General features: G+C 36.2%; 6 protein-coding genes and 1 non-coding gene across 7 annotated transcripts; 4 read left to right on the plus strand and 3 right to left on the minus strand.

The window, feature by feature from the left end:
- Positions 1–5,214: 5,214 nt before the first annotated feature.
- Cbr-gly-18 lies at positions 5,215–7,869 on the plus strand (the record flags this gene model as incomplete). The annotated part of the gene is made up of 8 exons (XM_045236721.1): positions 5,215–5,421; positions 6,089–6,177; positions 6,246–6,354; positions 6,405–6,536; positions 6,591–6,818; positions 7,137–7,215; positions 7,287–7,621; positions 7,741–7,869. The coding sequence occupies 8 exons, from the start codon at positions 5,215–5,217 to the stop codon at positions 7,867–7,869; spliced, it is 1,308 nt and encodes a 435-aa protein (XP_045097051.1).
- A 1,431-nt stretch (positions 7,870–9,300) lies between these two features.
- CBG29008 lies at positions 9,301–9,372 on the minus strand. Its single transcript has one exon. It is a non-coding gene (tRNA).
- Positions 9,373–10,923: 1,551 nt separating this feature from the next.
- CBG20467 lies at positions 10,924–11,244 on the plus strand (the record flags this gene model as incomplete). Its single annotated transcript, XM_002646539.1, has 1 exon — positions 10,924–11,244. One exon carries the CDS (start codon positions 10,924–10,926, stop codon positions 11,242–11,244), a length of 321 nt encoding a protein of 106 aa, XP_002646585.1.
- Positions 11,245–11,756: 512 nt separating this feature from the next.
- CBG20466 lies at positions 11,757–12,152 on the plus strand (the record flags this gene model as incomplete). Its single annotated transcript, XM_002646538.2, has 3 exons — positions 11,757–11,805; positions 11,913–11,974; positions 12,018–12,152. 3 exons carry the CDS (start codon positions 11,757–11,759, stop codon positions 12,150–12,152), a joined length of 246 nt encoding a protein of 81 aa, XP_002646584.2.
- Positions 12,153–13,853: 1,701 nt separating this feature from the next.
- On the minus strand, positions 13,854–16,279 carry CBG20465 (the record flags this gene model as incomplete). Its single annotated transcript, XM_045236733.1, has 5 exons — positions 13,854–13,955; positions 13,999–14,086; positions 14,507–15,064; positions 15,510–15,634; positions 16,103–16,279. The coding sequence occupies 5 exons, from the start codon at positions 16,277–16,279 to the stop codon at positions 13,854–13,856; spliced, it is 1,050 nt and encodes a 349-aa protein (XP_045097050.1).
- A 1,569-nt stretch (positions 16,280–17,848) lies between these two features.
- Positions 17,849–20,281, plus strand: CBG20464 (the record flags this gene model as incomplete). The annotated part of the gene is made up of 5 exons (XM_045236738.1): positions 17,849–17,886; positions 18,089–18,230; positions 19,097–19,198; positions 19,246–19,916; positions 20,197–20,281. The coding sequence occupies 5 exons, from the start codon at positions 17,849–17,851 to the stop codon at positions 20,279–20,281; spliced, it is 1,038 nt and encodes a 345-aa protein (XP_045097049.1).
- Positions 20,282–20,525: 244 nt separating this feature from the next.
- Cbr-mks-6 lies at positions 20,526–26,214 on the minus strand (the record flags this gene model as incomplete). Its single annotated transcript, XM_045236742.1, has 15 exons — positions 20,526–20,999; positions 21,155–21,360; positions 21,406–21,866; positions 22,146–22,177; positions 22,697–22,867; positions 22,923–23,161; positions 23,425–23,879; positions 23,933–24,307; positions 24,665–24,811; positions 24,855–25,090; positions 25,138–25,204; positions 25,249–25,436; positions 25,485–25,766; positions 25,817–26,106; positions 26,202–26,214. The coding sequence occupies 15 exons, from the start codon at positions 26,212–26,214 to the stop codon at positions 20,526–20,528; spliced, it is 3,636 nt and encodes a 1,211-aa protein (XP_045097048.1).
- Between the last annotated feature and the right edge of the window lie 1,030 nt (positions 26,215–27,244).

Consider the following 27,244-nt stretch of genomic DNA (forward strand, 5'->3'; position numbering starts at 1 on the left):
ACGGGAAATGCCCCATGGTGTGGGGATACGATCGCGTAAAGTCCTTGATAGTGGGGAATTCCGGAAACCAACCATTTTCTGCACACCTGAAGTTTAAAAACGATTTTTCTATTATTTTTCCGAATTCTAGACTTCCCCGAAAATCAGATTTCCAATCCGGGAAAATTTAAAAAGTCAAAAAATTTGCATTTCCTCACCTTTACTTTTGTCCCGCTGCATATGTGATCCTGATTCGAATCGTGGCAATCTGTCCTCTGAAAACTGTCATCCTAGTTGTTGAAGATTGCCCCAGATTCCAAGCATCCCCTAAAACTTGAAAGTTTTGAAACTTTATCAATTCCTATTTTCTCACCTTCCATTTCTTTTTCTGTCGTCTTGAATCCAATAATGCCAATCTTGAAGTCTGCCTTGGAAGCCATCCTCGAAGTCCTGGGAGTTGTGGGAGGAGGGACGATCCTGCAAGATCCTGCAACTTGACCGTTGGAAACTAATACTGATTTTTCCTTCAATTATATAAATCCTTGAAATTGCTCTAATTTCGTTATGGTTTTACGGGGGTCACGCCGAAGTGGCTTTTGAAAAAAAGGAGTTCACGCGAAAAATGACACTCGGCTCACTGTGACAAGATTAATCGGGTTATATAGAAGTTCTGAAATTCTGAAAATCTGATTCCTTGGAAATTTGAGGGCAAATTGTTCATCTTTTTGTCTCTGATTCCTCGATTCTCTTATCAAGTTCCAAGGCGGAAATAAGGACACAAAATGAGGAAACGAGATTTCGCTTTAGCTTTTTCTTGTGTTTTGTGGCCTAGCTTTCATTTTATAGTTTTCAATTTTCAGTTTTCTAGGCCATCTTTCTTTTGGTTTTCTGGAAAATATTCTTTAGAAAATTTCAAAAAGTTGGTTTCTTCATGTCAACAACCGATTACTTTTCTAATCTATCTTCGAAATCAAAACTTTACACTTTCCTATTCGAGAATTTTTTGAAGGAAATTTCTTCCCTTTTCTTCAAAAAATGTTGTGTTCCTTTCTGAATTCAGAAGAACTACAATGGAAAAATCAAGATAACGAATACTGTATTGCTTCATTTCCTACTTTCTCTTTTCACTTTCCCATATCTATTTTCCGATTCGAAAAAAGAAACAGAAGGCGTCAATTGTCCTTCTTCTTCTTTTCCATATCCCACCTTTTTTGTATCATAATACACATTTGTTGTTGGACAATTAATTTTATAGATTATGGATTCTGAATTGATCCAATCCATTCTGAATCTTCTCTTATTATACGCGGATTTTCCGTGTTTCTTCTTATATTCGAATTTCAGAATTTCAGATTTTTCAAACTTCAAGTTTTTCGAGTTTCTGAAATCTCAAGTTTTGAATTTCTAAATTTCTAAATTTCCGAATTTCTGAATTTCTTAATTTCCGAAGTTCCGAATTTCTGAACTTCTGAATTACTGAATTCCTGAATTTTTGAATTTCGGAACTTCTGAATTTGATTTTCAGAGTTTCCGAGTTTCAGAATTTTGGAAAAATTTCATATTGATCGATTTCTGAAAATTTTGGAATTACTGGAATTTTGGTATTTTGGAACTTTCAATTTTTTCCGTTTCTCTCAGTATTTTTTTTCGCACACATTCTTCATTCCATATTAGTTTTTTTCATAATTGAATTCACCAAAAAAAATTTCGGAATTCAGAATTCAGAATGCGAGGTTTTATTTTCCAAATCGTGTGTATGTGTGTTTCAGAAATTGAATTCGATTCTAATCGAATTTTCATAGATGCAAAAAAAGCATTAGGAACATTGGTTTTCTGGATTTTTTATATTTTTTTAATAGCTCTGTAAAAACGGTAAAGCAGCGTTCTTCCAGTATAAGCTTTTATTGACTAAGAAACCAAGAAAACACTACAGTAGATAACTAAAATGAATAGAAGAAGATATAACTGATAGTCAAGCTCCCCTTTTATAGGAGTTAATTAGAATTGCAAATTATATAACTTTTCCACACGCCGCAATCTTCGGTTTCTTCGCACTCGCGACAAGCTCAAAATGTTAAATCTTAATTTTTTCAACTGCTTCCTTTTTTGGGTTCTTTGAATTGCTATGTAATTGCATTGTGGATTCTTTCCCAGTTTTTTCTTTAATAATAACATTTGAATTCTGAAATCTCTTCTTTTTCTATTTTTCGTGAGATTCAACATTTTTACACCTACCACCGGATCCCATAAAACTCAACGTTTGGTTCCATTGAATGAGCCAACAAATGGACACTATTAATGTATTTTTCTTTTTCTTTCCGTTTTGTGTGTATTTCAAATGATTTTTGCAAAATCTTCGGATTGTAAAAAAGGTTAGAATACTATATTTCCTCTAATAGAAACCCTCTCAAACTGTTAACTTTGAACTCAATCATCTAGATTCGTGTGAAAGATATCAAAAATCTGCAAATGATGAAATATTGGGGATATTATGATGAGTAGTTTATTAGTTTACGAATTTTTGATATCTTGCAAAAGAACCGAGATAATTGAGCTCAAAGTTGACTATTTGGGTGCGCTTCTGTTAGAGGGAATACGGTAGTTGTTCTTTCTAGTTTGTACTCTGGCTTCAAAAAAAAAAAAGATTCCTAACTAAAAGAAATGTGAAAAAAGCAATAACATGACCTTTTGTGCTGATGAATTTTATATTTTCGCTATATTTTCATCGATTCAAAATGGTAAAGTTTGGACCTTATTTTTTGTGTCCTGTTTTTCCAAATCTGTTATTTATTTTTTCGTTATAAACTAAAACTGCTCCTACCGCGAAAAAATTTATTCAGATTCCCTAACTCCAAAACAACAACAAAAGCGAGACAAAAATTGGTGAAAAACAACAAAATTGGTACCGATTTTTTTAGTCAACATTGGTAGAAATAATTGACTGAAATTTATTGAAAATTTCAAATTTCAGCCAATAAATGAAGCTATGTTTTGCTTGAACTTTTTCATTCTTTTTTCTATGTCCTTTACTTTTGTGTTTGAGTCTTACCTTTCTAAATACTCTGCATTCCAGATCTGAACAACCGTAAGACATTTAATAGAAGGGCCACCATACTGTCAAGTTCAAGCTCAATTATCTCAATCCGTATAAGATATTAATAACGTGTCAGCTGATAAAACACTTCTGATAATATAAGAAGGAGCGATTTTCAAAATTTTCAATTTTCATCCCAAATCACTTCGATTTCCAAAATTTCTGTGAAGTTTCAGTAAAATCACGTGAATTTCCAAAATCCCAGAACTCGAACCGTTCGAGTTCTGTGAAAAATCCCAGAAATTGCAACGTTCAATTTCTGTCAATCACGTAAAATTTCCAAATTCACAGAAATTTTGGAAATCGAAGTGATTTGGGATGAAAATTGAAAATTTTGAAAATCGCTCCTTCTTATATGATAAACATTTTATCAGTTGACAGCTTCTTATATCTTTGACAGAGGATTGTAAAAGGTAAGGGGCCCTTTTACTACAGGTTTTACGGAATTTTAGAATTCTCTGAAATTCTAGACTCCGCTTTGCAGTCATTTTTTTTGCTACAAGCTTGCCAAATAACATGACAAATTATCAGGAAACCAGAAAAAAGTTGAAAATCTTATCAATCATTCAATTTCTCACCCACCTTTCCTTTCTCTTTTGACCGCCCTGACAGAAAGAAATTCGTAGAAGCAAAAAGAAGAAATTCAATACTTTGACAGCTGACTCAAAACATTATGATTTCGATATATCAGGTTATCCCGAAGAAGAGCTTATCACAAAATTAGTACTTTGGAAATCAAGAAAATCGGAACTTCTAACTTCTATTTTTTTCAGAATTTTCATATTTCTGTTCATTTTTTTCATTTGTTTTCTTTTTTACTAGTTTCCTCAATATTTTAAATTCCAAATACCGCAATTTCTCTAGCTCAATTATCTCGATTCCTGTGAAGGATAGCACTAATTTGTCAACTGATAAAATTCTGATAATGTTATGATGAATGATTCCTTAGTTGACAAATTTTTGCTATCTTTTGTAGAAAATGAGATGTATGAACTCAAATTTGTCGGTTTTGTTGGGCTTCTTTTCGAATGCTTACGGTATGAACTTCTATATAGAAAGATCATATGAAACACCATAGGAACTATAATATGTTCCAAAAAAAATAGAAGAAACAAGTATTATATTGTCATGTATTCCCAAAAAACGAACAGTATGGTGTTACCAATTCAACCGTAACTTTTTATTGGATCAGAGAATCGAATGGACACTTGACTTTTTAGAGAAAAGAAGAACTTGTTTCTCTTATTTTTAATGTATATGTAGTTTGGGGGTACATATAGTAGCAAGAAACGCTTTGGATCTGGAAATGCGGAGTATGCGAATCCCGCAAAATCCAATTTTTTCTTTTCCTATTTTTAAAATTTAAAAACTTAAAAAATAACTATTAGGTTGACAACTAACTTCTTGTGCACTTTTGTTTTTCATCTCTTTTCTTGACTGAGCTAGAACAATAACATGCGTGTAACAGTAGCTAATCTTTAAGATGATAAGGTTGCTTACCCATTATTCGCCCTGCTCCCATTCCGCTTGCGGACGCGGTGCTCCTTTTTATACCCGATGCTCACCTCATTCGTAATTCTATATTATTTCTAATTATTTCTAAAATACTTCTGATATCAGGATAAACAATTTATTAGTTTCCAATTATTTCTAAAATACTTCTGATATCAGGATGAACAATTTATCAGTTTTTTTTGTTGGTATTCTAAGTATCTAGGTTTGAGGGTTATTGCAATCCTAGGAATCTACGATTCTTGGATTTTTTGTCGTTTTTAAAATTATAAACTAGATTTTTTTACAAAGAACTTAAGTTTGCTGGAAATTGAATTCTGAACTCCTAAAATTTGGGATTTCTCGTAAGCGCCTTTCCATCAACAGTTTTTATTTTTCCTAGTTTTCTCCACTTCTCTCTTTATAAACATTTTTGGGTGGGACACCCCCAATTTGTTTATATATTCCCACCACCAGAAGTCTACTCGACCTCTTCTTTATATGACCGAGGTCATATTATTTTTTTTTCCTTTTTTGAGTGCTCATCTCCAATTTTTTTTTGATTTTTTTCCGTTTCTTCCTCTTAATTCTTACATTTTTCTTGGTATTTTTTCTCAAAACAATGTTCAAATATTTTTTTTTAATTCCAGATGGTTCGATTGAAAGGAAACCTTGCGAGTTTGTTAACCTACTGCACTCTACTCATTTTTCTGTATTTATTCGTCATAAAACCATTGATCCCCAAAATACTTATCACAACGAGAGATTCGACATCCTCAAATAAGCCTGTACCGGTAACGCCTTCAGAAGTAGAAGGAATACCGGATATGTTGGATGACCTGATAATTGATTGTGAGGTGAGGAACTGATAATAGAAGATTGCTTGACAGTTTTTACCAGATCAGAAAAAAATTCCAGTCAAAAAACAACTCAAAGTGTTTTTGAAAATTCAAAGTATAGGCTTTGGCTGATACGACATGTTTCCTTCCGCTGAAAAGTTGAAAGTACGATAACTTTTCTCATTTTTGATCGTATCCAGGAAGTACATATATTTTTGAATATGAATTGTTTAGAGCTTCACCGCGAATTTTTTCTTCAAATTGAAACGACCGTAATTTTATTATTAACAAACGAATCTTGAAAATTTTTGCTTTATTGAATTCAGTTTGGGACGTGCTTCGAAATGAGTATAAACACGACTAGCCTCCGCCCATTTTGATTTTGGGTCCCAAAAAGGGGCGTGTCCTAGTTTTCACCAAACAAGTTTATATTCATTTTGAAGCTCTTGCAGCGAAAAATTGAAAATATTGATCTTTTTTCCGTTTAATGTGAGAGAAATCGAAAAATTGGCAACTGACAAAACGTTCACTATGATTCCGAAAATATTTTTTTAGTTGCACATTTTTCGATATCTTTCACAGGAACCAAGATGAATACGGTCGAAGTTGATGCAGCATTTCTGAAAATTTTCAATGAAATCAGAGACCCTAGAATTTCAATATTTAAAAAATACTTTTTTTTCAGTCTGTGAAAAAAGGGAATCAGCCAAGAACAGCATCAGTACCAATAAATATCAGAAATGTGGAAGATCGATTACTATATGCCAAGGATAGGTAAGTTATCAGATTTTCGGATTCTGAAAACTCAATATTCCGAAGATTCCAAAGTTCTGAATTTTCAGATGTGAATCTCTAAAAGAGCTATACCGATTCAACAATAAACCATTGTCCCTAGAAGAGGCAAATTATACCTTGGCATATGGAATGCTAGTCTACAAGGATTTACCACAGGTGAGCAAATTAACCGAGAAAAATCAATAATGACCTATAAAAAACTTCAGGTGCTCTTCATGCTCTCCTCAGTTTATCATCCCCAAAACGAGTACTGTATCGCAGTTGGTGAAAATTCAGAACCACTTTTTCAAAATCTCTTGAAAGAACTGTCCCCATGTTTTCCAAATGTGCATTTTATGGTGAGTGTGGGCATCTGCACATCCGGACGAACACAATAAAAAATATGTTTCTAGAAACGTCCACCAATCAGTTGGGGAAGCCACGAGATCATAAATTCGGCGTACGAATGTCTTCAATTTTTGAGCCATTTGAAAAGTGATTGGAAATATTTCCAATATTTATCTGGATTCGATGCTCCTTTAAAAACGAATCTGGAGATGGTCCGGATTCTGAAACAGCTGAATGGAACGGCAAATGTGGAGATCGCAAAGTATCAATGGCAGAGGTTGAGAGGGAAAAATGTGAGTTTTGCATTTTTTGGAATCATTTTCTAGGCCACGGTAGTTAAAATATGACCTTGTTATGTTTTCTGAGCCGTTTACTATAGTGGCCTAACTTTTGCAAATTCACTTTTCGTTTTCTGGGACATTTGAAGATAATGGCCTGACTTTTTTTTATTTTAGTTTTCTAGGTCACCATGGCAAATTACCCAGAAATGGCGTGATATTCCGCTGGTAAGATTTCAAGGCCACATACTATGGTGGCTTAACTATTGGAAGTTAGGAGTTGTCAGTAACTTTTATATTTTTAACGAAATTTCGAATACTACATATTTTCAGGAAACCCAATCCCCACTTCCTCTTTTCAAATCCAGCCTATCTGCACTAATTCCAAGGGATGCAGCTAATGAATTGGTGAGTGTCTGGGTCCCACCCACTTTATAAAAAATTACCTTATTCCAGACGTCTTCTCTAATTCCTCGTGAGCAGCTAGAGTTCCTGAAAAACACTGGAATTGCGGACGAAGGATTCGGGGAACGATGTTAGGAAATAAGGACAAATTCAATGTTCCTGGGTCGATTAATGCTCAAGAATGGATCGATTATCGAGGAAATCACACGGAATTAAAACGAACAGAGACTGGATGGCGATATTATATATCGAGGGATCAAATTTGGGGTCGTAGTGAATGCCGGAATTATATGAAGTCGGGATCTTGTGTTTTTGGAATCGGAGATGTACTTAGATTATTGAAATCCAAAGCGCTTGTGGCTCATAAATTCTATCTTAACTCACAGCCAGATGCATACTTTTGTTTATTAAAAGTGAGTTGGTTTCTGAAATTCTGAAATTTTGGAGTTCAAAATATTTTGAAATTTGGCATCTCAAAACTCAGGATTTTAGGTTTTCCAAAAAAAGTGTTTTCTAAATCCCGTTTTTCCAGGAAATCCGACACCGTACCACCCATCCGGATCCCAATTTCGACGCATCTGATTATTCAAAACTTCCCCAAGTGGAGCTTTCTCGTGGTCTCAATTTCTCTCAATTGACATATCCCGATTGGATTGTATGATACATATATTTTCTCTCTTCTTTTTTAGGATTCATCGGGTTCATACGGTCTTTTTGATCTTCTATTTTTACCATTATAATGTTTTTTCCTTTTATCTTTTTTTCTCAGGGCTATTTTCTTGTATTAGAAGTGTCTCTACTCCCTTGTGAGATATATCTTCGAATGGAAATGAAAACGTGTGACTTTTTTGGGTGTTCTTCAGACAAATCCTACAAATCAACGAGATCGTTCAAAGACTAATATCGTCATTTTATAAGATAGATAGGATATTTCGGGAGAAATCGAGAGAAAGTTCAAAGATAAAGGCATTTCTATTTTACAAATAGATACGGTTTCTGCAGATTTTGACAGGAACGATTTCTAGTGGGAGACGCAGACAACGATACACTCTAACTGTCTGCGCCTCTCCAAAACTTAAGCGTCCACTTTGAGCTCATATATTTCATTTCTTGTTAAAGATATCCACAAGAGGTCAACTAACAAAATGTTTATCATAATATCAGCAATATTTTATCAGTTTTCGCTTTTTGATATCTTTCACAGGAGTCGAGATTATTTGGCTCAAAGTTGTTAATTATGTGAGTAGTTCTATTAGATGTAGTAAACTTTGACGTGCTACAAAATTTTGCCTGAACTTTTCAACTTGATTGAAAATTTTTGAGTGTATTGAACAAGATTAGAGCTTTATTTTTGTAATTAACAACTTTCTTGCCAAACTTCATTCTCATGAGATATGCCGTTTGAAACTAAAATAGTGTCGAAAACGCCAAATTAGCACTTCAAAACAGCTTATCTTATTTGTATAGATTTTACTAGAAAAATTTCGAATTTAAAATGAAGCTCTACTTTTGTTTAGTATATTCAGAAATTTCCAAAAAAATCGAAAAATTCTGGACCTTTTTTCCAGAGGACATTTTTTCAAGGTACTAAGCTGACCCAAACCGTCAACTTTGAGCCCATATATGATATATCTCATTTTTGTAAAAGATATTTTTAATGGTGAGATAGCAAAATGTACATCATACTTCCGAAAACCTTTTGTCAGTTATCCACTTTTTGATACCTTTTACAGAAAATGAGATAAATTGGCTTAAATTTGTTAAGGAAATCTGAGACAATATCAAATTCCAGCATTCTCATACATCCTCTTTAAACATCTTGTTAACACATTTCAGCAATTCTTAGAAACAACATCTTCAAACACCAGAGATCTCCACGACCTTGTCTAATCTGTTAATTTTCAAAACACTAAATGTTCTTCTCATTTTTTTCCTGAACAAGACAGACCATATATGAATTCTCAAGAGAAACCAATCAACACTTATCGAACTGTTTTTTGAATTGATTTTTGTTCGTTTTGACGATCATCATTAATTTAAAATGATCAGTTTTGAAAGACACCAACGACACAAATAAAAATAAAAAAGCTTCTTTCGTTGCGGGGAATCGAACCCCGGACTTATGGGTGAGAGCCATAAATCCTAACCACTAGACCACAACGGATCTGATTCTGAATGTGACAGGAGGACGTACACATCCGTGATAGGAGGAATTTCCGTTTCCGGTTCCGTTTCCGTAAAAGTAAAATTATATTTCCGTTTCCGTTTTCCGGAAAAACCGCCATTTTTTTACAGCGGAAACGGAAAAAAAAATTAAAAAACAACGAAAACATTAAACTGAAACTGGCTTGAAAAAATGCATGGAAAGTCATGCAAATACGGTCTTCAAACGTTAAAAACTGTATATTTTTACGTTTGAAGGGAAAAAAATCCTGAAAAATAGACGAAAATAAAAAATTTCCGTTCCCGTTTTTGTTATCCGTTTTCCGTCCGATTTTTGAAGATTTTTTTCTGTTTCCCTTTCCGTTTCCGTAAAAGTGAAATTTCTTTTCCGTTTCCGTTTTTCGCGGAAAAAAATTTCCGTTTCCGTTTTCCGTATTTTGGAAAAATACGGGTTGGGAGAAGAGGGTGGAAAAAAAAAGAGATTGCGAAAACTGATAGCACATTAGTGCAAGTCACCTGGAGACTCGAGATAAATTTGATCGTAAAGTTTACAATCAAGAAGCGTCAGAAGTTTTAAGAATGATATTATTTGTTATTCACAGCACCACACTCCACCACACATTCGTTGAATAAAAAAAAAGCAAATGCATGTGGAAACATCGTGTTCCTAATCCGAGAAGAAACAGTAGGTGAGACATATGACTTTACCGAAATATAGTATCAAAATGCAAAGAAGTGAGAAGGATTATATTTATTTACCAAACTGTAGTATAGAAATTTCAATTTCCTGGACAAGTTGACTTTTTACTATGTCCTCGCAGTAGTCGAATTGAAATTCAATGAACCTGTTGTTGAATTTTTATTAAAAATTTTGTAATACAGATGTTTCCAAAGAACAGATTCCGGAAAATTGAAAAATTGAGACTTCAAGCTTCGCCACGCGAAGCAGAAAGCCCGCACTATTGTGTATAGAAACATATCTCATTCTTTCAGTGGCTCGTCTAGATGAGCGGCTATGAGTTTTGCCTTGCAATCTCATAACGCAGGTTCGATTCCACCAAGAGTAGTTTTCCTTTATTTTCTTTTTTTCTTTTTTGCGAAGGTCAACAAATGATTTTTTTTGCATAACTATAGTAACATTATGTTACTATCATATATTTTTGCATAGACAGTGTCTGAAAAATAATGAGACAATAATAAAATACCCCCGGCCATATCTTTCTCGTACTTACTTACATGTGTTTTGTCTCTTTCAAAAGATTGCATCTCTCTCGGTCTCTCTTCCCTCTCTCAACCATCTGATAGAAATTCACCTCCAAAGACAACGCAGAAGACGTCGAGGCAGAATCGAGGCATGTCGGCGACAGATCCAACCTGTTCTCTGCGTCTCTCGCGGGGGAGTGCTGTCTCGGCGCCCTCCCACTTTTCGCAGTATAAATTAAGAGAGCGCTGTGAATTCTGTATTCTGGTAGAGACCACAATTCTCCACTGAAATCAAATTTCAACAAACTGAAATCTTCTGCCTAGAAGTATTCTAAAATCGAACCAGAAGATGCTTCTCTCCGGCTCAATGGTCCGCGCTCTCATCGCCACCGCCTATATTCTGACCATCTCAACGTCTTCGGCTTTTACATTCTTTTTCTATTCCGAACCGGTGCTCTTTGCTTTCGTGATCACCGCTGTCTCCCTGTTGGTACTATCGTATCCCATACTGTGCATCATCACAGTATCCCATTCCTACGACCTACAAGTCAAAGGATGCTGTCAACTCGAATGGATTCCAATGGCAACGGATCTAATCGAAACGTCTGTAAAATCACTGGAAGAGAAACCATCGAAACTCGATGAAGCGTTTGCATACGCCTATATGTAACAGTTATCCTTTCAATCCTTAATTTTTGTGTTTGTACATTTCGATCCCTCTCTGTTGTCATAGCTTTAAACTTCAAGTTCATTGTTTTCCTTGCTTTAAAAAAAGTATCTATCTAAGAAAAAGAATAAAAAGTTTGCTTCTTGAGTAATTGATAAAAAGAGAAGATAAAGAACAGGTTTCGACGAACACGAAAAAGAAGAAAGTAGATCAAAAAGGTATGACTGGTAAGAAAGTAACGAAACATACTTCCTCGTCGTCGCAATGCGAACAGATGTCTCCCTTACAATTTTTCACATCTTCTTTTGCATCGAATAGTTCAGAATGCGGCACGTGGTGTATTGACTAAGGCTTTCAGAGTTAGCTCTGGCTAATCATAATGGATCTGAAAAAAAGGAGGTCCCAAAACGACAACTACCGTAACCTACTCGGCTGTCGGCTTGCAACTTCTGGCCGGAAATTGAGGGGGTTCGGCTTTTGGTCAGAAGCTGCCCACCGCAGCAGTGGGACGGACAATGATCGGATTTTGGCCGGAATTCGAAGGCGCTGCGTGTTATGCGGCGCGTGCTTCACTCATTTTAAATTTGTTTTCTAAACTATTTTTCTTGCCGTTTCCCTAAAAACTTTGTTTTAAAGTTGCATCCTTTCAATTTTTTGGAGCATTTTTTCAGGCAAGTACTTCGGAGACAATAACAGACGATGTTCTCGAAAAAAAGAGTACGAAACTTATCAGGTAATTTATTCTTTGAATTTTTGTCATAATTTAAATTTTTCAGATAAATAAAATTCAAGTCAGCATTTTTAATGTCAAGTGCTTGGGAGATATCGCAACTAGAAGTTATTTTTTGTTGAAAAAAACTGTATTTTTGGAAATATTGTTTCCACGAATCAAAAAAATAACTGGATGCTAGAAAATTCGAAGAAAAAATTAAAAATCTAAATCATGATTTTCTTATTTTTCTGTATTTTTTCCCCTAATTTTGTTCATTTTCATGTATAATTCTTTTTTTAATAAATAAAATTCTACATAATGCGCTGTTTCTCTATAAAAACATCAATAAACGCGAACCGAACCGGCCCCTGCTGTTAGGAGGTCGGAAGTTGGCCGGTAGTTTGTCGGATCTTGGTCGGCTTCCCACAATGTCTTTGCCGGAATCTGACCAAGTTCCGTCCTGAAGCCGACCAGCCTCCGGCCAGAAGTTGCCGGCGACGCCCGAGTAAAAGTATATTCATTTTCAATATCATCAGCACTTTCAAAAATCTGTGAACTGTCAAAATGAAAATGATATTATGACAAACATTTTATCAGTTGACAGGTTTTTGATAGATCCTATAGGGATCGATATAATCAAGCTCGTAGAGAATTTACTCTTAATCGGGTTTTTCATGCGCTGGAACACCATAAATGCTCCCAATTTCAAAAAAAAATAAAAAGGAACAAGGAAGCATTTTGCTTCCTTCTAAAAGTCATCAAACACGAGATGGTCTTCTGAACGTTCTTTGGCAAATCACTTCCTAGTTTTCTCTCACTGATAAGGGATCAACCTCCAGAGGGATCAACTAGATTTTCTTATCAGGATCTAAAAAACAGGCAGGACTATATCGTTTCTAGTACTAGAAACGAGTAACAACACAGGGGGTCATTTAATTTCAAACAAGGGCAGAATTTTGCTTTCACAAACATATCATAATCCGCGGTATGTTTTTACATACATTTTTTCTTTTGTCACATGACAGTCTCGAGGAGTATATATTCGAGGGAGGACAAAACACAGTTTACGTTTCGAATGGGGAAGTATGATGCTGGAAATTATCTTGAGATCTTTAGGTTACGGTAGTTTTATTGTAAATTTTCCAATCACATCCAATTTCTTGAGTCTCCAAGTGGTTTGCTGCTAATGTGCTATCAATTTTCGCTCTTTTCTCCTCCTGACACATTGTAAAGCCGATCCGTTGTGGTCTGTCTAGTGGTTAGTTTTATGGTTCTCACCCATAAGGCCGGGGTTCGATTACCCGCAGCGCAAGATGCTTTTTGTAAAATAGAACGCATTTTGAGCTAACTTATCTCGATTTTGGTATGATATATCAAAAAGATGTAAACGTAAATTGATTTTCACCAACATTCCATCAGTTTACCAGTTTTCGATATTTTTCACTGAAATGGAGATAATCGAGCTCAAAGTGCAGTGGCGGCCAACGACGACGACCACGTGCTTGATTATCTCAGTTCCTATAAGAGATTTCAAAAATTGGTAGATAAAAAAATGTTGGTGATACCACGGCATACATTTTATCAGTCGACCTGATATTGGTATCTCGTATAGGAACCGAGATAATTAAGCTTCAAAGACATCGATAATCTGAAAAAGGAGTTTTAGGGCACCATGGAATGCCACGGCTGTGACTTCGCGAAACCCCAAGACTACAGAGTTTGTTGTACATTGTACCAAGATGTAAGAAAAAACAGAAAAAAACACATTTTAGAAAAGTAATTCACCCTTTTCAGGGAAAAATGACTTGCGTCGACTGCGAAATTTCTTGGTTCTCTAAAACGAGCTTTTCATATTTTGAACGACCTTTTTATATTTTGAACACTAATAAAAATGAATTAATTAATCTCCATCGCAATTATAATCAACATGAACGAAGCATCGCTCCACGAAATCCAATTTTTGGATATTCTTCTCCAGATCGTGAGATATGTCATGAGTTATCTATAATAGCTCAACTTTTAGAGATTTAAAAAATTTGTCCTACTTTCAACGGTAATTTTTCATCAAGAACTATGTGAAGCTCGACTTGAGCGTTCAGTCCTGTATAGTAGATCATTGAATGGTCGATATATCTGAAATAGTTAGACAGTGTGGTAGAATGAGAGAGCGCAGGGAAGTGGTTTCTGGTTGCGCGGAGGCAACTTTTAAAAAAATCACTTTCAGCTCAATTATCTCGATGTCTGTAAGCGATATCAAAAATCTGTCAACTAATAAAGTGTTTTTGATATTACGAAAAAAAAATGTTATCAGTTGACAAAATTTTGATATCCCATATAGGAAACGAGATAATTGAGTTCAAAGAGAAAGTACAGTAATGGCGCCGACCCCGCCACCATTCGTGGCTCATCCTTTGAGCTCAATTGTTTCCGTTCCTATGAGAAGTGTCAAAATCCTGTCAACTAAAAAATGTTGGTAACATTTAATGAGTTGACAACTTTTTGATATCTCTTATTGGAATTGAGATAATTAAGCTCAACAGTGAAAGTACTCACTTTATCCTCTCATCATGCTTCAGTGTGATATTCAGAATTCTCGCCATTTGATCCCTTTCTGCAGAAATTCCAACCAACTGTGGAATATTATCCACAGCATGTCGGCACCACGAATAAGCAATCCATGTGCATACACAAATAGCTCCAATCGGGTCAGCGAACTTCCATACATAGTCTCCCAAGTATCCACATACTAGCGCTAAACTTCTTGTGATTAAGTCATTGCGAAGATCCATTGCAATCACTAGACTTGATGTTGATCCTCTTTTATAACACATCCACATAATTATCGCCTTCAGAACAGTTTGTACTGCGATAATTGCAAACGTGGCGTTTGTCATTTTGGGATCCACCGTATCATTTACAATTGAGTTTATAGATTGCATTATCATTGAGACATTCGCAAAAGCCATGATCACAGAACACAAAATCACTCCGATCAGTTCAAGACGATCTCTACCACGTGGATATTTCAAGGCGTCCGTTTTACTGATAGCAGATAGACAGATATTCATAACAAAACTGCACGCAATGTCCATGGAAGAATCAACGAATGTACTGAAAAAGGAGTACTGTAGTTTGTTGCTAATTGATTTTGACAATCAATTGCTGGCCCAATTTTTAAAACTTTTTTCTAGGCCATACATTGTTCAGAAATTTACAAAAAAAATTCACAATGGCTCCCAAAACGGAATCACTCTCGTTTTCAACATTCTCCACATCACACACTTGGTTTTCAACAACCTGAAAAAAACGATCACTTCTCACTTTTTTTGAAAATACCGGAATTTGGAAATTACATTTTAAATTCGCATCCTTGAAATAAAACTATTATGTTTTTTTGTGGAAAATTGAAGCTAGCAACTTTGAAGTTACCAACTTGAACTACAAGCTTTTCGTTCAGCGGAGCGCGGTTTTCGAAAATTCTAGCATTATTCCCCGTAAGGTCCGAGGAAAAAAAATTGGGGAAAAGTGGGCGGAGCCTAAACTGTAAGCTGGCCACGGTTTGGCGGCACAGTTTTCAACAACCACCGGGAAATATTTTTGCCTGAAAGTTATTTCCTCGGAAATTGAGGAGCCTGTTTTAAATATACATTTTTCAACAGAAAAAATTTTGGCACCGGGCAGCTGAACAAAATTGCAATTCGAGTTTTTAGCTTTGCAAAGCAGCGAAAGAGCCCCCCCCTGACTTGAAAAAAATAGGTTTCTTTTTTATTTTGAGGTCAGAAACTAGAGCGAAGTTGAGACCTTCCAAAGTTCAACAAACCATACTGCACTTTTGAGTAATTTTCGTGCAAAACCTGACCTAAACCTTCATTCTTAACCTTTTCAATTACGTCAAGCTCTCTCCATTATCAGTTTGCGACGTTCTTCTCAAGAGAGCACATGACCGTATTGATATTTTGTTCACAGACAAAAAAAACTGACCTCATGATTGAAAGTGATCCAGAAATAATCGAAGCGGCAAGATTTCCAATCAGACTTCCGATGTTTAATGCAAAAGTCGCTTGAGCCAAAACTCGGTCTTCGTATCGCTCATCCTCTTCCTATAAAACTACTGCCCTAGGAATCCATGACCTAGAATCTCCAACATACCTCCGCTTTCTTAATTGGCTTTTGAATCGTCTCCTGATCCTGTTCAAACTTCTGGAGCAGCTCGTTCTGTTGATCATAAAACTCATTCATCTTTTTCTGAGCTTCTGGAGACAATATCTTCTTTTTCACATCTTCTTTTTTATCTCTTTCCTCGATTTTCCGTTTTCTCGCAGTCATTTTTTACTGGAATTCTGAAACATTCAATAATTGTTGAAAGAATCAAAACTGAAACAACACGAATAAAATCTCCAAACAAGACCAACTGTAAAACAAATAAACAGGCTCCTTCTCTTGGCTGCCGAAATAAAAAATTGTTTTAACTGATAAGGAAATTTTAGAAAAGACGGGGGAGTGATATGATGGTGTGCACTATTAGCTGACAGTGCGTAAGAAGATTATTAGAGAAGCAGAAACTCAAAAGATAAGAAATTGGAATGGGACTTGATCTATGAAAATTTATTGCAGAATCTGGGAAAAAAAAAATCAAAATCAAAACTTCAATATTGTAAATTGTCAATAACAATTTATTCCCTTTTTTTAGGATTCGAAATTTCAGAAATTCAAAATTCTGAATTTCTGTATTTCGAAAATTCTGAAAGTAAAAACTCAGACATTGTTAATTCGGAAATTCAGAAATTCGGAGATTGAGGCATTCAATATTCTGAAATTACGAATTTCGAAAATTTAGAAAATCGGAAATACAGGAATCCAGGGATTCAAAAATTGGATTTTCGGAAAGTTAGAAATTTAAAAGTTCAGATATTAGTAAACTTGAAAATTCGAAAATCTAGAATTGAAGATTTAGAAGCATTAAAATTTAAGAATATAAAATTTCAGTATTTAGGATCATTTGAACTTCTGAGTTGTTTTGTTTCCGAACTTCCATGCTTCCAAAATTCTGAGTGTCTGAAATTCAGATTTTTTCAGATTTTTCCCAATTTCAGACTATTTTTAATCCTGAAGAGAAATTCGGAAATTGAAAAATCCTATTCCAACGATTTTAATTCAAAATTTCAGTGATTCCAGAACTAAACTTCCAGAAGTTTCGAGAAGTTTAGTTCTTACCTAGTTTCCAAATTTTAATATTTTTGATACTCCCAAACTTTTGAGGTTCCGGATTTCCAAATCTAGATTTTTCAAATTTCCGATATTTCGAATTTTTGTATTTCTGAAAAAGTTAACCAAGTTATTCTGTATTGCGTCTCCTTTCAACAAACTTTAGTAGATCTTTTAATGGTTTCCTGAGATTCTTAAAATTCGTTTAGTCTGTCTGAAACATTAAAAATTACGAATATTTTAAGTCCTGCTACTTTTCAGCTCATCGATTTGTCTGTCAACAATTTTCAGTACTTTCCCCTATCCCTCATTTTCCCTGAAAATCACCGTTTTTTCCTCCCACCCAATACCACCGGTATTCCTTCATTCTCTCACGTGAACCCATAAAAAATTGGGTGATAACCTGCCACCTACCTCGGTATATCTCAACTGAATTTGACGTGCACCTTCCCCATGAAAAAAATAGTATAGAAGACGAAGAGAGCGCAGACACAGATTGACCGGTGATTCCATTATTTGCCGATTCGATATCCCTCCCGAGAAGAAAGCTGTCAATTCGAAGAAATCTTGCGCCTACAGCGGAGAGAGTTCTCTCAAAGATATCGGACTGAGTCTCCGTTGATTATAGGAAAGAGATAAGACTACTATTCGTACTTTTACTTTTGATTTCGGTGTCGAGCTGGATTCCAGATGAATCGTATCCGAGCGGCGTTGCCGTGGAGGAAGAAGTGAGTTGGAAGATCCTATACTTTCTAAAGTCTAGCTTTTAAGATTTCAAAACTCTATATCACTAAAGTTTACTAATCCCGAGGATCTAGATTTCTGAAGTTCTAGTTTTGCAGATCCCACATTTTTTCGATTTTCTTATCAAGTTATTATTTTTTAAATTAAATCCAATAGATTCGAGATCCAAGAAATCCTTCATTTCAGAACCTACTACGGTGACTCCGACTCAACGGGTTACTGTAGTTCGTCTGATGTCTCCAAAGCTCTCTCCGATTCTCAATTTATTCTTCGTCCAAACACCGCTTTACTGAGTTCCTCTTACTCAAATGGAACCAACTATTATGCGGTAAGTAATACTAATTGATACTAATTACCGCAAAAATGCTGATAGAATGGTCCCTCAATTTTGAGCCAATCAACCTAATTTTTTGTATTAGATATCAAAAAGGGGTGGACTGAAATGTTGCTGATATTATCATGTGGTCAGTTAACCACTTTTTGATATCATCTACAGGAAGGGAACTAAATTGGCTCAAAGTTTGAAGTTATGGGAGACATTCTACTAGAGTTTATCTTGTTTTCTCTGAAAATACAAATTCCGATTTTCAATTTTGTCCTAAAACCAGGTTTCTAGATTATCTAGAACCCGAGATACAGCGATTCAAACATAGGAGACTAGTGACACAGACAACGAGACACTCTAACTGTCTGCGTCTCGTCGAAACTTTAAAACGATATTTCTCGAGTCCTCGATTAGCTAGAAAGCTGGTTTTTTTTACAGAATTAGATAATTTGAATTGAATTTCCAGATTAAATTTAAAAAGTAAACTTTTTTTCAACATTGAATGTTTTCATTCGGGTAGTTCAAAAATAAGAGATGGACAACTTTGAAGCCCTACAAAGTAGTCCATAATTTTTCAATATGTCTGAAGTTTTCAGAATACACAAAAAAAGAGATTTATTTTTGTAGTTGACGTCTTTTTTGTACAAATCCAAAAAAAACACGATAAAAGGAATTTTCGACACTTTTTTGATTAAAAACTGCATATCTCATCAGAACAGAATCTGGCCAAAATTTTGTCAATTACAAAAATGAAGCTCTATTTCTGTTTAATAATTTCTATTCTTCGCTGAAAGAAGTGAAAATATTGATTCGTTTTGTGTGGTACTCATAACTCAACTTTTACAGAAAATAAAACTATATTATTTTAGCTCACCTACACTGACAACTCTCGCCGGCCAAAAGATAAAGGGAGTACTATCACTTCAAGAAGTTCCACAATCAGCTCGACCACTTTCAAATCTCATTCTCTGGTAGGTTGGCCTAACTTTTCAACAAAACCAGGCCACGAGCTTTTCAGAATACATCTGCTGATGGTGACGATGAGGACGACGAAGACGAGGCCAGCACGATTCGTGCCAATTCTGTCAAACAAGTTCCCATGATGCCTAAACTCACATCTTTGAAACATTTGATGACGGAGAGTTCTAGTGAAGAACTTCCACCACAACATGAAGAAATGGAAGATGACGTGGCAACTCTAGAAGAGGTTTCAATGGAATATGACGATGATGAGGACGATGATGTAACATTGGATATTCCTCCAAGACGAGAATATAGGAATTCGAGTTTTCGATCGTTTCCATTTTCCTATCAATTGATGGAGAGTGAAATGGATCGACTTTTTGATATGATGCAAGTCGATGAGCAGATTCCAAGCACGTCTCATTCATCAAATTCAAATGACTCTAGGAAGAAACGTCTTCTGATTCGAGAACCAACTTCTACCATCTACTATCACGATGTGTCATCATCTGAAGCTCCGCCCCCTAGACCATTCCTCCAAAGAACTGAAAGTGTTCCTAGATCGATTTTAAAGAATTCTTCATCATTCGCGATTTATGAAGAAATCTATGGAGACCATTTGACACCACCGCCCATTGATATCCGACCACAACTACCGGAACGTCCGATCATGGCATTCCAGCAGTTTCCACCGTGTAATACGTTCCAGCCAAGATTGCCACAGAGGTTTGGTTCTTGTTTTCTTGTGGTGGGGAATTTCGAAATTATCGATAGAACACATTTGTATTCTTAGAACTTCATAATCTCATTAATAGAACTTCAAAACGCCAGAATCTGGGAAGCTGGGGACTTGGCATTCTTAGAATCCTCTTCAAAAATCCCAAGAGTCCTAAAAAGTCCGGAAATTCATAAAAATCTAAAACTATTGAAAGCGCCTATCTCAAAATCGGCGAATCTCAAATATTATATATTCGAACGGAGCTCACTTTCATCTCCTTTTTTCCAGAATGCCCTCTGTCCGTCGCCGCAAGAAAATGCCTAGTCTTCATCACTCGACGTCGTTCGCCTCGTACTTCAGAAGGCGAAAATGATTCAAGGAATTGTACTCTATGAACATTTGCGTACTTTTAATTAGTAATAATACGGATGGAACATATGTATTGACTTGTAGTTATGATGGCTTTTATTGTTTTGTATGTATGAAATAAGAATGAACAAGTTTGCATGCACATAAAAACGAAAATAAAGAGGAGGAAAAAGTTGAAAAATATTATCAGAATTGGTGTTATCAGTTGAAAGTTCAATGACGATAGAGGAGGGATTATTTTATCAATTCTACCTTTTTGGCTTCAAAACTGCCAAGGCTACGTCAATTTGAATAACATGCGCAAAAAAGTCGACGACATTCACCGCCGATGCGAATTGTGCATTCTGATCCGACGAATCGTGCAAACGACTTGCTAACACTTCCTTGACACATTCATCCATTGAAGAATAACTCAGACGAAAGATGACTACAGTAACCGTGTAGCCTTCTCGTAGTCTTGACATTTTCTCATCTACAGTTGCTTCAGAAATGCCACGAGGTCCTTCTAGAACTTCTCGAAGTTGGCGAGCAGCGATGAGATGCCATTGAGGGATGGCGTGTTTTCTGGATTCGTCAAATCGGAGTTTGATTTCTCGTTCAAGAGAAACGCGGAGCTCAACTATCCAGTCTTCTGGAACTTTTGAATAACGGATTGAAGCTGGTTGGACACTTTCCAAAGGGTCATCGTTGGCAGCAAATAGTGGCTTCCAGTGAGGGGTCTTCTGAAAAAAAGAAAACCTCAAAATATGGAATTTTAGGAATAGGAATGGTTTGTTACCCCTAAAAACAGTTTTTGGCCCTTTCATAATGCTATTTTTCGGTTTAGCAAACATTTTAAAATCTTCTAATCCTCAAAACTCAAACTTCCCCCACTCACCGTCAAATTCATTGAAATCTGTGATGCTTGCTCATACGGCTGAACATTTGCATAATAATTTTTCTCATCAAACGCTCCATAAATTTTGTCCAATGCACAATTTGAATCCATCGCTTGATAGATGTGGCCATTCTCCGGATCGATCAAAACTTGTTTTCCCTCGATTTCCGACAACACAAATCCAGTTTTTTCGCCGCGAGCTTCCCCTGAAATATCTGTTTATCGGTACATCCAGATGTCCACACTCTTACCTAGAATTATAGCAACAGGAAGTCTGAAATGCAGAAGCCAGCATCCCAACAGAGTAGCTCTCTCCTCTAATCCTCCTGCAGCAATACTTATCAACTGGAACACATTTCCCCAGATGTCCGAATGGGACGTCGCATCGACACGTGGTATTCCTGACACAATTTTTGCAGCCAGTCGACAAATTTCCGGAATATTCGCCGCATTTTCTTGCATTACAATTTGAGGTGGAATAATTGGACGAAGATATCTTGTACAAATCGTAGAATTGGCATTCAGATCAGTGACCAACGGACGGAATATTCGTTTTGGATATTGTTCGTGTAGTTGCCTTTCGAGAAGTGCACATTTGTCCAGCGTTTTTTGATTTTCGAAACTTGATGTGCTTTTGGTATATTCGACTTGAGTTTTTGGATCGATTTGGGTGGAGAAGAGGATTTTCAAGAAGCATGGGTCCGGGGAAATACTGGAAATTTTCAATGGTCAAGATTTTAAGATACAAAAACAGTTTAAATTTTTGGGGGTACTTGGAGAAAAAGAACACAAATAGAGCTCCATTTTTGTAGTTGACAACTGTTTAGCACAATAATGTTAAAAGGAGATACATGAACTTTGAACTAGCTGATTTTACAAAATTTGAATATTTTACAATTTTTGGGAAGCTTATACGGCTCCATTTTTGCAAACGATTCAGCTTGTCGTAAACACTCTTTTAGGATGAACATCTCAAGTTTCAACTTTGAACAAGTTTACCAAGATATTAAGAAGTGATTTTAACTAACAAAATATGTTTGATATTATGATAAACATATTGTCAGTTGACCGGTTTTTGATATTTTTTACAGAAAATGAGATGGATTGGCTCAAAGTTGACTGTTTGAAGGGTATCCTATTACTTTCGTCAATATTGAAGCCATACAAAAGTAGTCCATAAGTTTTCGATTTATCTGTAAATTTCAGATTATACTAAAAATACAGAGAACTTCCTTTTTGTAATTGAAACTTTTTTTCCGAATTGTATCATGAGGCCGTTTTTGTAACCAAAAAAGTGCCAAACATTAGAACTGAAATGAGAGTTGTGCCACTATAAAACCACTCATCTCGCTTTGTTGGTTTTTTACCAATACATTGGTAAATCACAAAAATAAAGCTCTATTTTTGTTTAGTACACTATGAAACTTTTCAGACACATCCAACAAAATTTACAGTATTTTAACGATTTCAAAGTTGATTAATCACCACGTTTTGCCCGGTAAGTGTTTAAGGTACACATATCTGTGCATCCAGATGTCTAACCAACCTATAATTCGTTATATAAAGTGGAACATTCAGCATGATGGGCGCATTGATTTTCGAAACCACCGACAATGTCTCGAAACGAATTTTTTGTGTAGCCAAGAGCCGAGCCGACAATTGCTCATACACAACGTTCTGAATACGATCGTCCTTATCGATGCCTTCGACGAGCTGGAAGACTAATTCAATTTTTGAACAAACGGAAAGCTGAGGTTCGATTATATACCTGGTCATAAATTCTAATCTCAATATACTCCGCCTCTCGATCCTCCTTTGAAATCACTAGCTTTCCCGTAAACTGCCAATTCGGATGTCGTCCCACGGCCACATCGGTATTGAGTCGTTTTCCAGAATAACTGACGACTACAAATGGTTGAAGCATTCCGGAATGTCGAACAGGGAGATTGTTAGCTGATTGGATGTTAATCACTATGGTATTATCCCAACCATCTTCTCTGGCACGCTCTTAATAATATTACTGTAAGCATAGAAGGACACCCTGTACTTGCACTTTGAGTTCAATTATCTCAATTTCTGTAAGAGATAACAAAAACCTGCCAAGGAATAAAATTTTTGTTTTAACATCACTAACATGTTATTTGTTTACACATTTTTCGTATCTCTTATAGAAATTGAGATAATTGAGCTCAAAGTGCTTGTATAGGGTGATTTTCTATTAGAGTGTTTACGGTAGCTGTGACAAAAGCGTTCTATTCAATTTGACCTACCCTCCTTTCTCATCGGTTTCAATCTTCTCGAAATATCGGCTGGTCCAAAAAGTTGCGAAAACGCTACCGAAAGAGTTGGAATGGACTCCTCTCTCACGATTTCCTCGTACTTCCTCTCCTTTCTCTGTCTCCTATCCATCACTCGCTTTCTGGCCAAATTGGCAAACTGAAGTGCCGAAATCCTTCTAGAATCGATTGCACTTCTATACGCATGCCGTTTCTGCGCTCGATCCTCTTCTCGGAGCTCTTCCAATCTCCTTTTATCATCTTCCTCATTTAAGGATCCTAGAACTAATTCCGATGGGATGAGCTCAAATTTCTTCTTCTTCTCTTGCATGGACTCGGCTAATAGTTTGTCGTCGGCAATTTTAAGCTCGCCGTCCTCCAGAATTGTTCTACATAAGATTCTCCCAGTTTCCTTACGATTCGGATTAGAGCCAATGCTTCCAGCAACACTATAAAGATTTTAGGATACTTGTGAGCTCCTAGGGCCAAAGAAGAAACTTACGACTCCATGAAATCATTATTCTCAAACCAAACTTCATGCAACGCAATCTCTAAATCATCATCAGATGGCAATGGGACATTTCCAACTCCCAATGTTCGAACCTTTCCATTACAATGTTCCTTAACCTCCAGAGTCAACGACTTCATCGCAGAACACAACTCCAGTTCGAATCGTTTCGCATACGACATCACATTAGAACTCAACGGAATCCATGCAGTACTACTGACAAAATTATCATTGAATGATAGGATCAGTTGGATAGTTGTTTTTCTCATCATGGCGATTCGTTGGCGGGATGCTTTTGGGATCTTTCCAATTGATGTTAGTTTGGCAGATTTGGTAACAGAGCCGTAATTGCTCCAGTCTTCGATTTCCCTGGAAAATCTTTTTTTTTTCGAAAATGAGTTTCCTAGTGAATTCTGATCTAAATTCTACAAGTTTCAACAAAAACGTTTATTTCCCTTTTTACAGCTAATAGAGTTGAACCATGGCCGTCAACGTTGAGACAACTTATCTCGTTTCCTGTGGGAGATATCAAAAAAGGATTTTTGGATAGCCGAAATTCCAGCTTTACAAAAGGGTACCATAAGAGATCATTCTCGTTTCTCTGCGTCTCTTGAAGCCGAAAAACTTGTAATTTTTCAAGATCCTAAAGCTTACTGCTTTTCACTGGAACTTTCGAAACTTTAGTTCATACCTAATTTTTTTTAAAAATCGAAAAAAAAAACCTACCATGAAGTCTTAGCAGGCACAAAATTTGATGTCGTTGCCGTATACCCTTGAACTCTTCTAGTCTCATTTAACACGTCTCCAAGGCGTTCCAATTCCAACCGCCCCTTACGAACCTGCTCTTTCATCCGCGGTTGGCGGTCCAAGTCTCTGAAATTACTTTTTTTTCAGGTTACCTCATTTTCATGCTCACAGTTGATGTCTCTCAAGCTGAGCAATCTCATGGACCCTCAAAAGTTGAACCATGAACTCATTGCGCAATTCAGCAGAAATGACTTCTTCCTCAGACCAAAGATAGTGATGATCGAAATGAATCGAGTCTATGAAGACGTCCAGTTGGACGTATTTTCGACTTCTAGCCTGACTGATTACGTTGTCGACGGCTTCTGGAGCAGTGTAAACGCTCACTGAGTCTTCGGCGTACTCGACCTAAAGTACTTGACCTACAGTAACCCATATTTTTAGAACAAACTCACCCTGGTTGGTAGTACTGTAGCCTTCTTCAGAATATCCTTTGGCACTATTTCTCCACAAATTATATTGCTGAAAATTTTTGATTTTTCGAACCTTTTAAATCATATAATTACCTATCCTTCAGCACATATTTAACCATTAAATCATGTTGATATTTGACCTCTTCCACTCTCCCATAAATCACTTTTCTCGGCTCTTCTTTTTTCACCTCATCCTTCTTTGGTTTTGCTTCGAAAAACTCATCGATATCTCTTTCAGCTGCGTTAGTAGTCTCATTTGCAACCAGGTACTTCTCTCCCATCTGAAAAATTATGACCTAGGAGTTTTCTAGACCCCGTCTGCAATAAACCTTAATCGTCTTCTCAACTTGCTCATCAATGGCATGCAAGTCATTCTCATCAAGATGTTCCTCTTGGACTACTGTAGGTCGTCTAGCCAATCTTCTATTCAATTGAACATTCCCACGAGTTCTCTCCACCGCCTTTTGAGCACTTTTTCTGATTCGATTCCTCATTTGCTCTTTGGATTCTTTCTTAGACACATCCTGTTGGATCGATGATTCTAAACTAGTCTGTTCATCTACCACTGCTACAGAAAGCTCTTCTTTTTGGTCGGTTTCCGATCCTTGGGACTGGAAAGGAAATAGGTCATTCGTTTTGAGTTCTAGTTTCATAAATTCACCAAAAAAGAAGAACTGTTATTCTGCGCTCCTTCCTCCACCAATGGCTTCACACTAGGCTGCTTTTCTTCTAGAATCTTTCCAGCCTTCGCTTTAAACTTCATCAGATGCTCTTTGATTGATTCTCGTCGATTCTGTTTCTTATCCTTCTCATCTTTACCAAATGGACCTGGTGATGGTGATTGCTCACCGTCATCTGAAGGGGCTAAGCCAACAGACGCAGAACGAAGGTGTAGTTTTTCCGGTTTTTTTCGAGACGCCAAAATTTGTTCAGCGGCAGCCGGGGGACGGACTAAATGTTTTTGTGTTAAAAAAGTGTAAAATTTGGTTTTCTCTGTGTATTTTTTTCAGGTTCTGAAAGTGATAGAAACAATTTTTTCCTCCAACGTCGTTTGAACATATTGCTCTAATCGAAGCCCATCCGACACGTGCTCGTTGAGTTCAATTATCTCGGTTCTTAGCAGAGATATAAAAAACCGGTCAACTGATAAAATATTCTTGATATTATGATAAATAATTTATTTGTGGCAAATACTCATTAGCTTGATGATCTTTTGCTGAATGCTCACTTGCTAAATATGCTCATTTGCTAAACTCGCTCATTTGCTAAAATAGTCTCACTTGCTAAGTTTCATTTGCTAAATTTTGATCATTTGCTAAATAGAGGATTTGTTCAGATTGAAGGCTTAGGCTGAAAATACATACCGGAAAACAGGTGTTAAAGCCTAAGCCTAAAATTTAAAGCGAAAACCGGAATATTCTGTAAAAAATTGAGTCAAAAAGTACTGAAATTAGCAAATAACAGCAAAATTTCCACTTTTTCATTTTTAGCAAACGATAAAAATTTAGCAAATGAAATTTAGCAATAGAGACTATTTTAGCAAATGAGCGAGTTTAGCAAATGAGCATATTTAGCAAGTGAGCATTTAGCAAAAGATCATCAAGCTAATGAGTATTTGCCTTTATTTGTTGAACATTTTTTGATATCTTTTAAAGGAACCGAGATAGTTGAGCTCCAAGTTCGAGTATTGGGTGAGCTTCGAGAATACGGTATTCTCTTGTCCGAAATCGGTGCACCTTGAGGTAGGGAAACACAGCTAAAGGCGCAGCGCTGAAAAAACAGAGAACACCGTAACTTTTTCATGAATGCATGCGATTATAAATCATTTTATAAATATTTTTCTAAACATTTTTGACGACTTTTCATATTTTTATTCCGACGAATCGTCGACTGCCGTCAGTTTTTCATGATTTCCATCGAAAAATAATCCTGAAAATAGTCACAAATTCAAGATGTTCAAAAGCGCATGTAATTACCGTAAAACCTGTGATAGAAGATATCCCTAACTTTGAACTTTGAGCCAATTGATCTCGATACCCGTAAAAGATAAAGAATAGTTGTCCACTGATAAAATGTTTGTTAGATTATG

Source organism: Caenorhabditis briggsae, assembly GCF_000004555.2.
Source record: "Caenorhabditis briggsae complete genome, chrI, whole genome shotgun sequence".
NCBI classification, from domain to species: Eukaryota; Metazoa; Nematoda; class Chromadorea; order Rhabditida; family Rhabditidae; genus Caenorhabditis; species Caenorhabditis briggsae.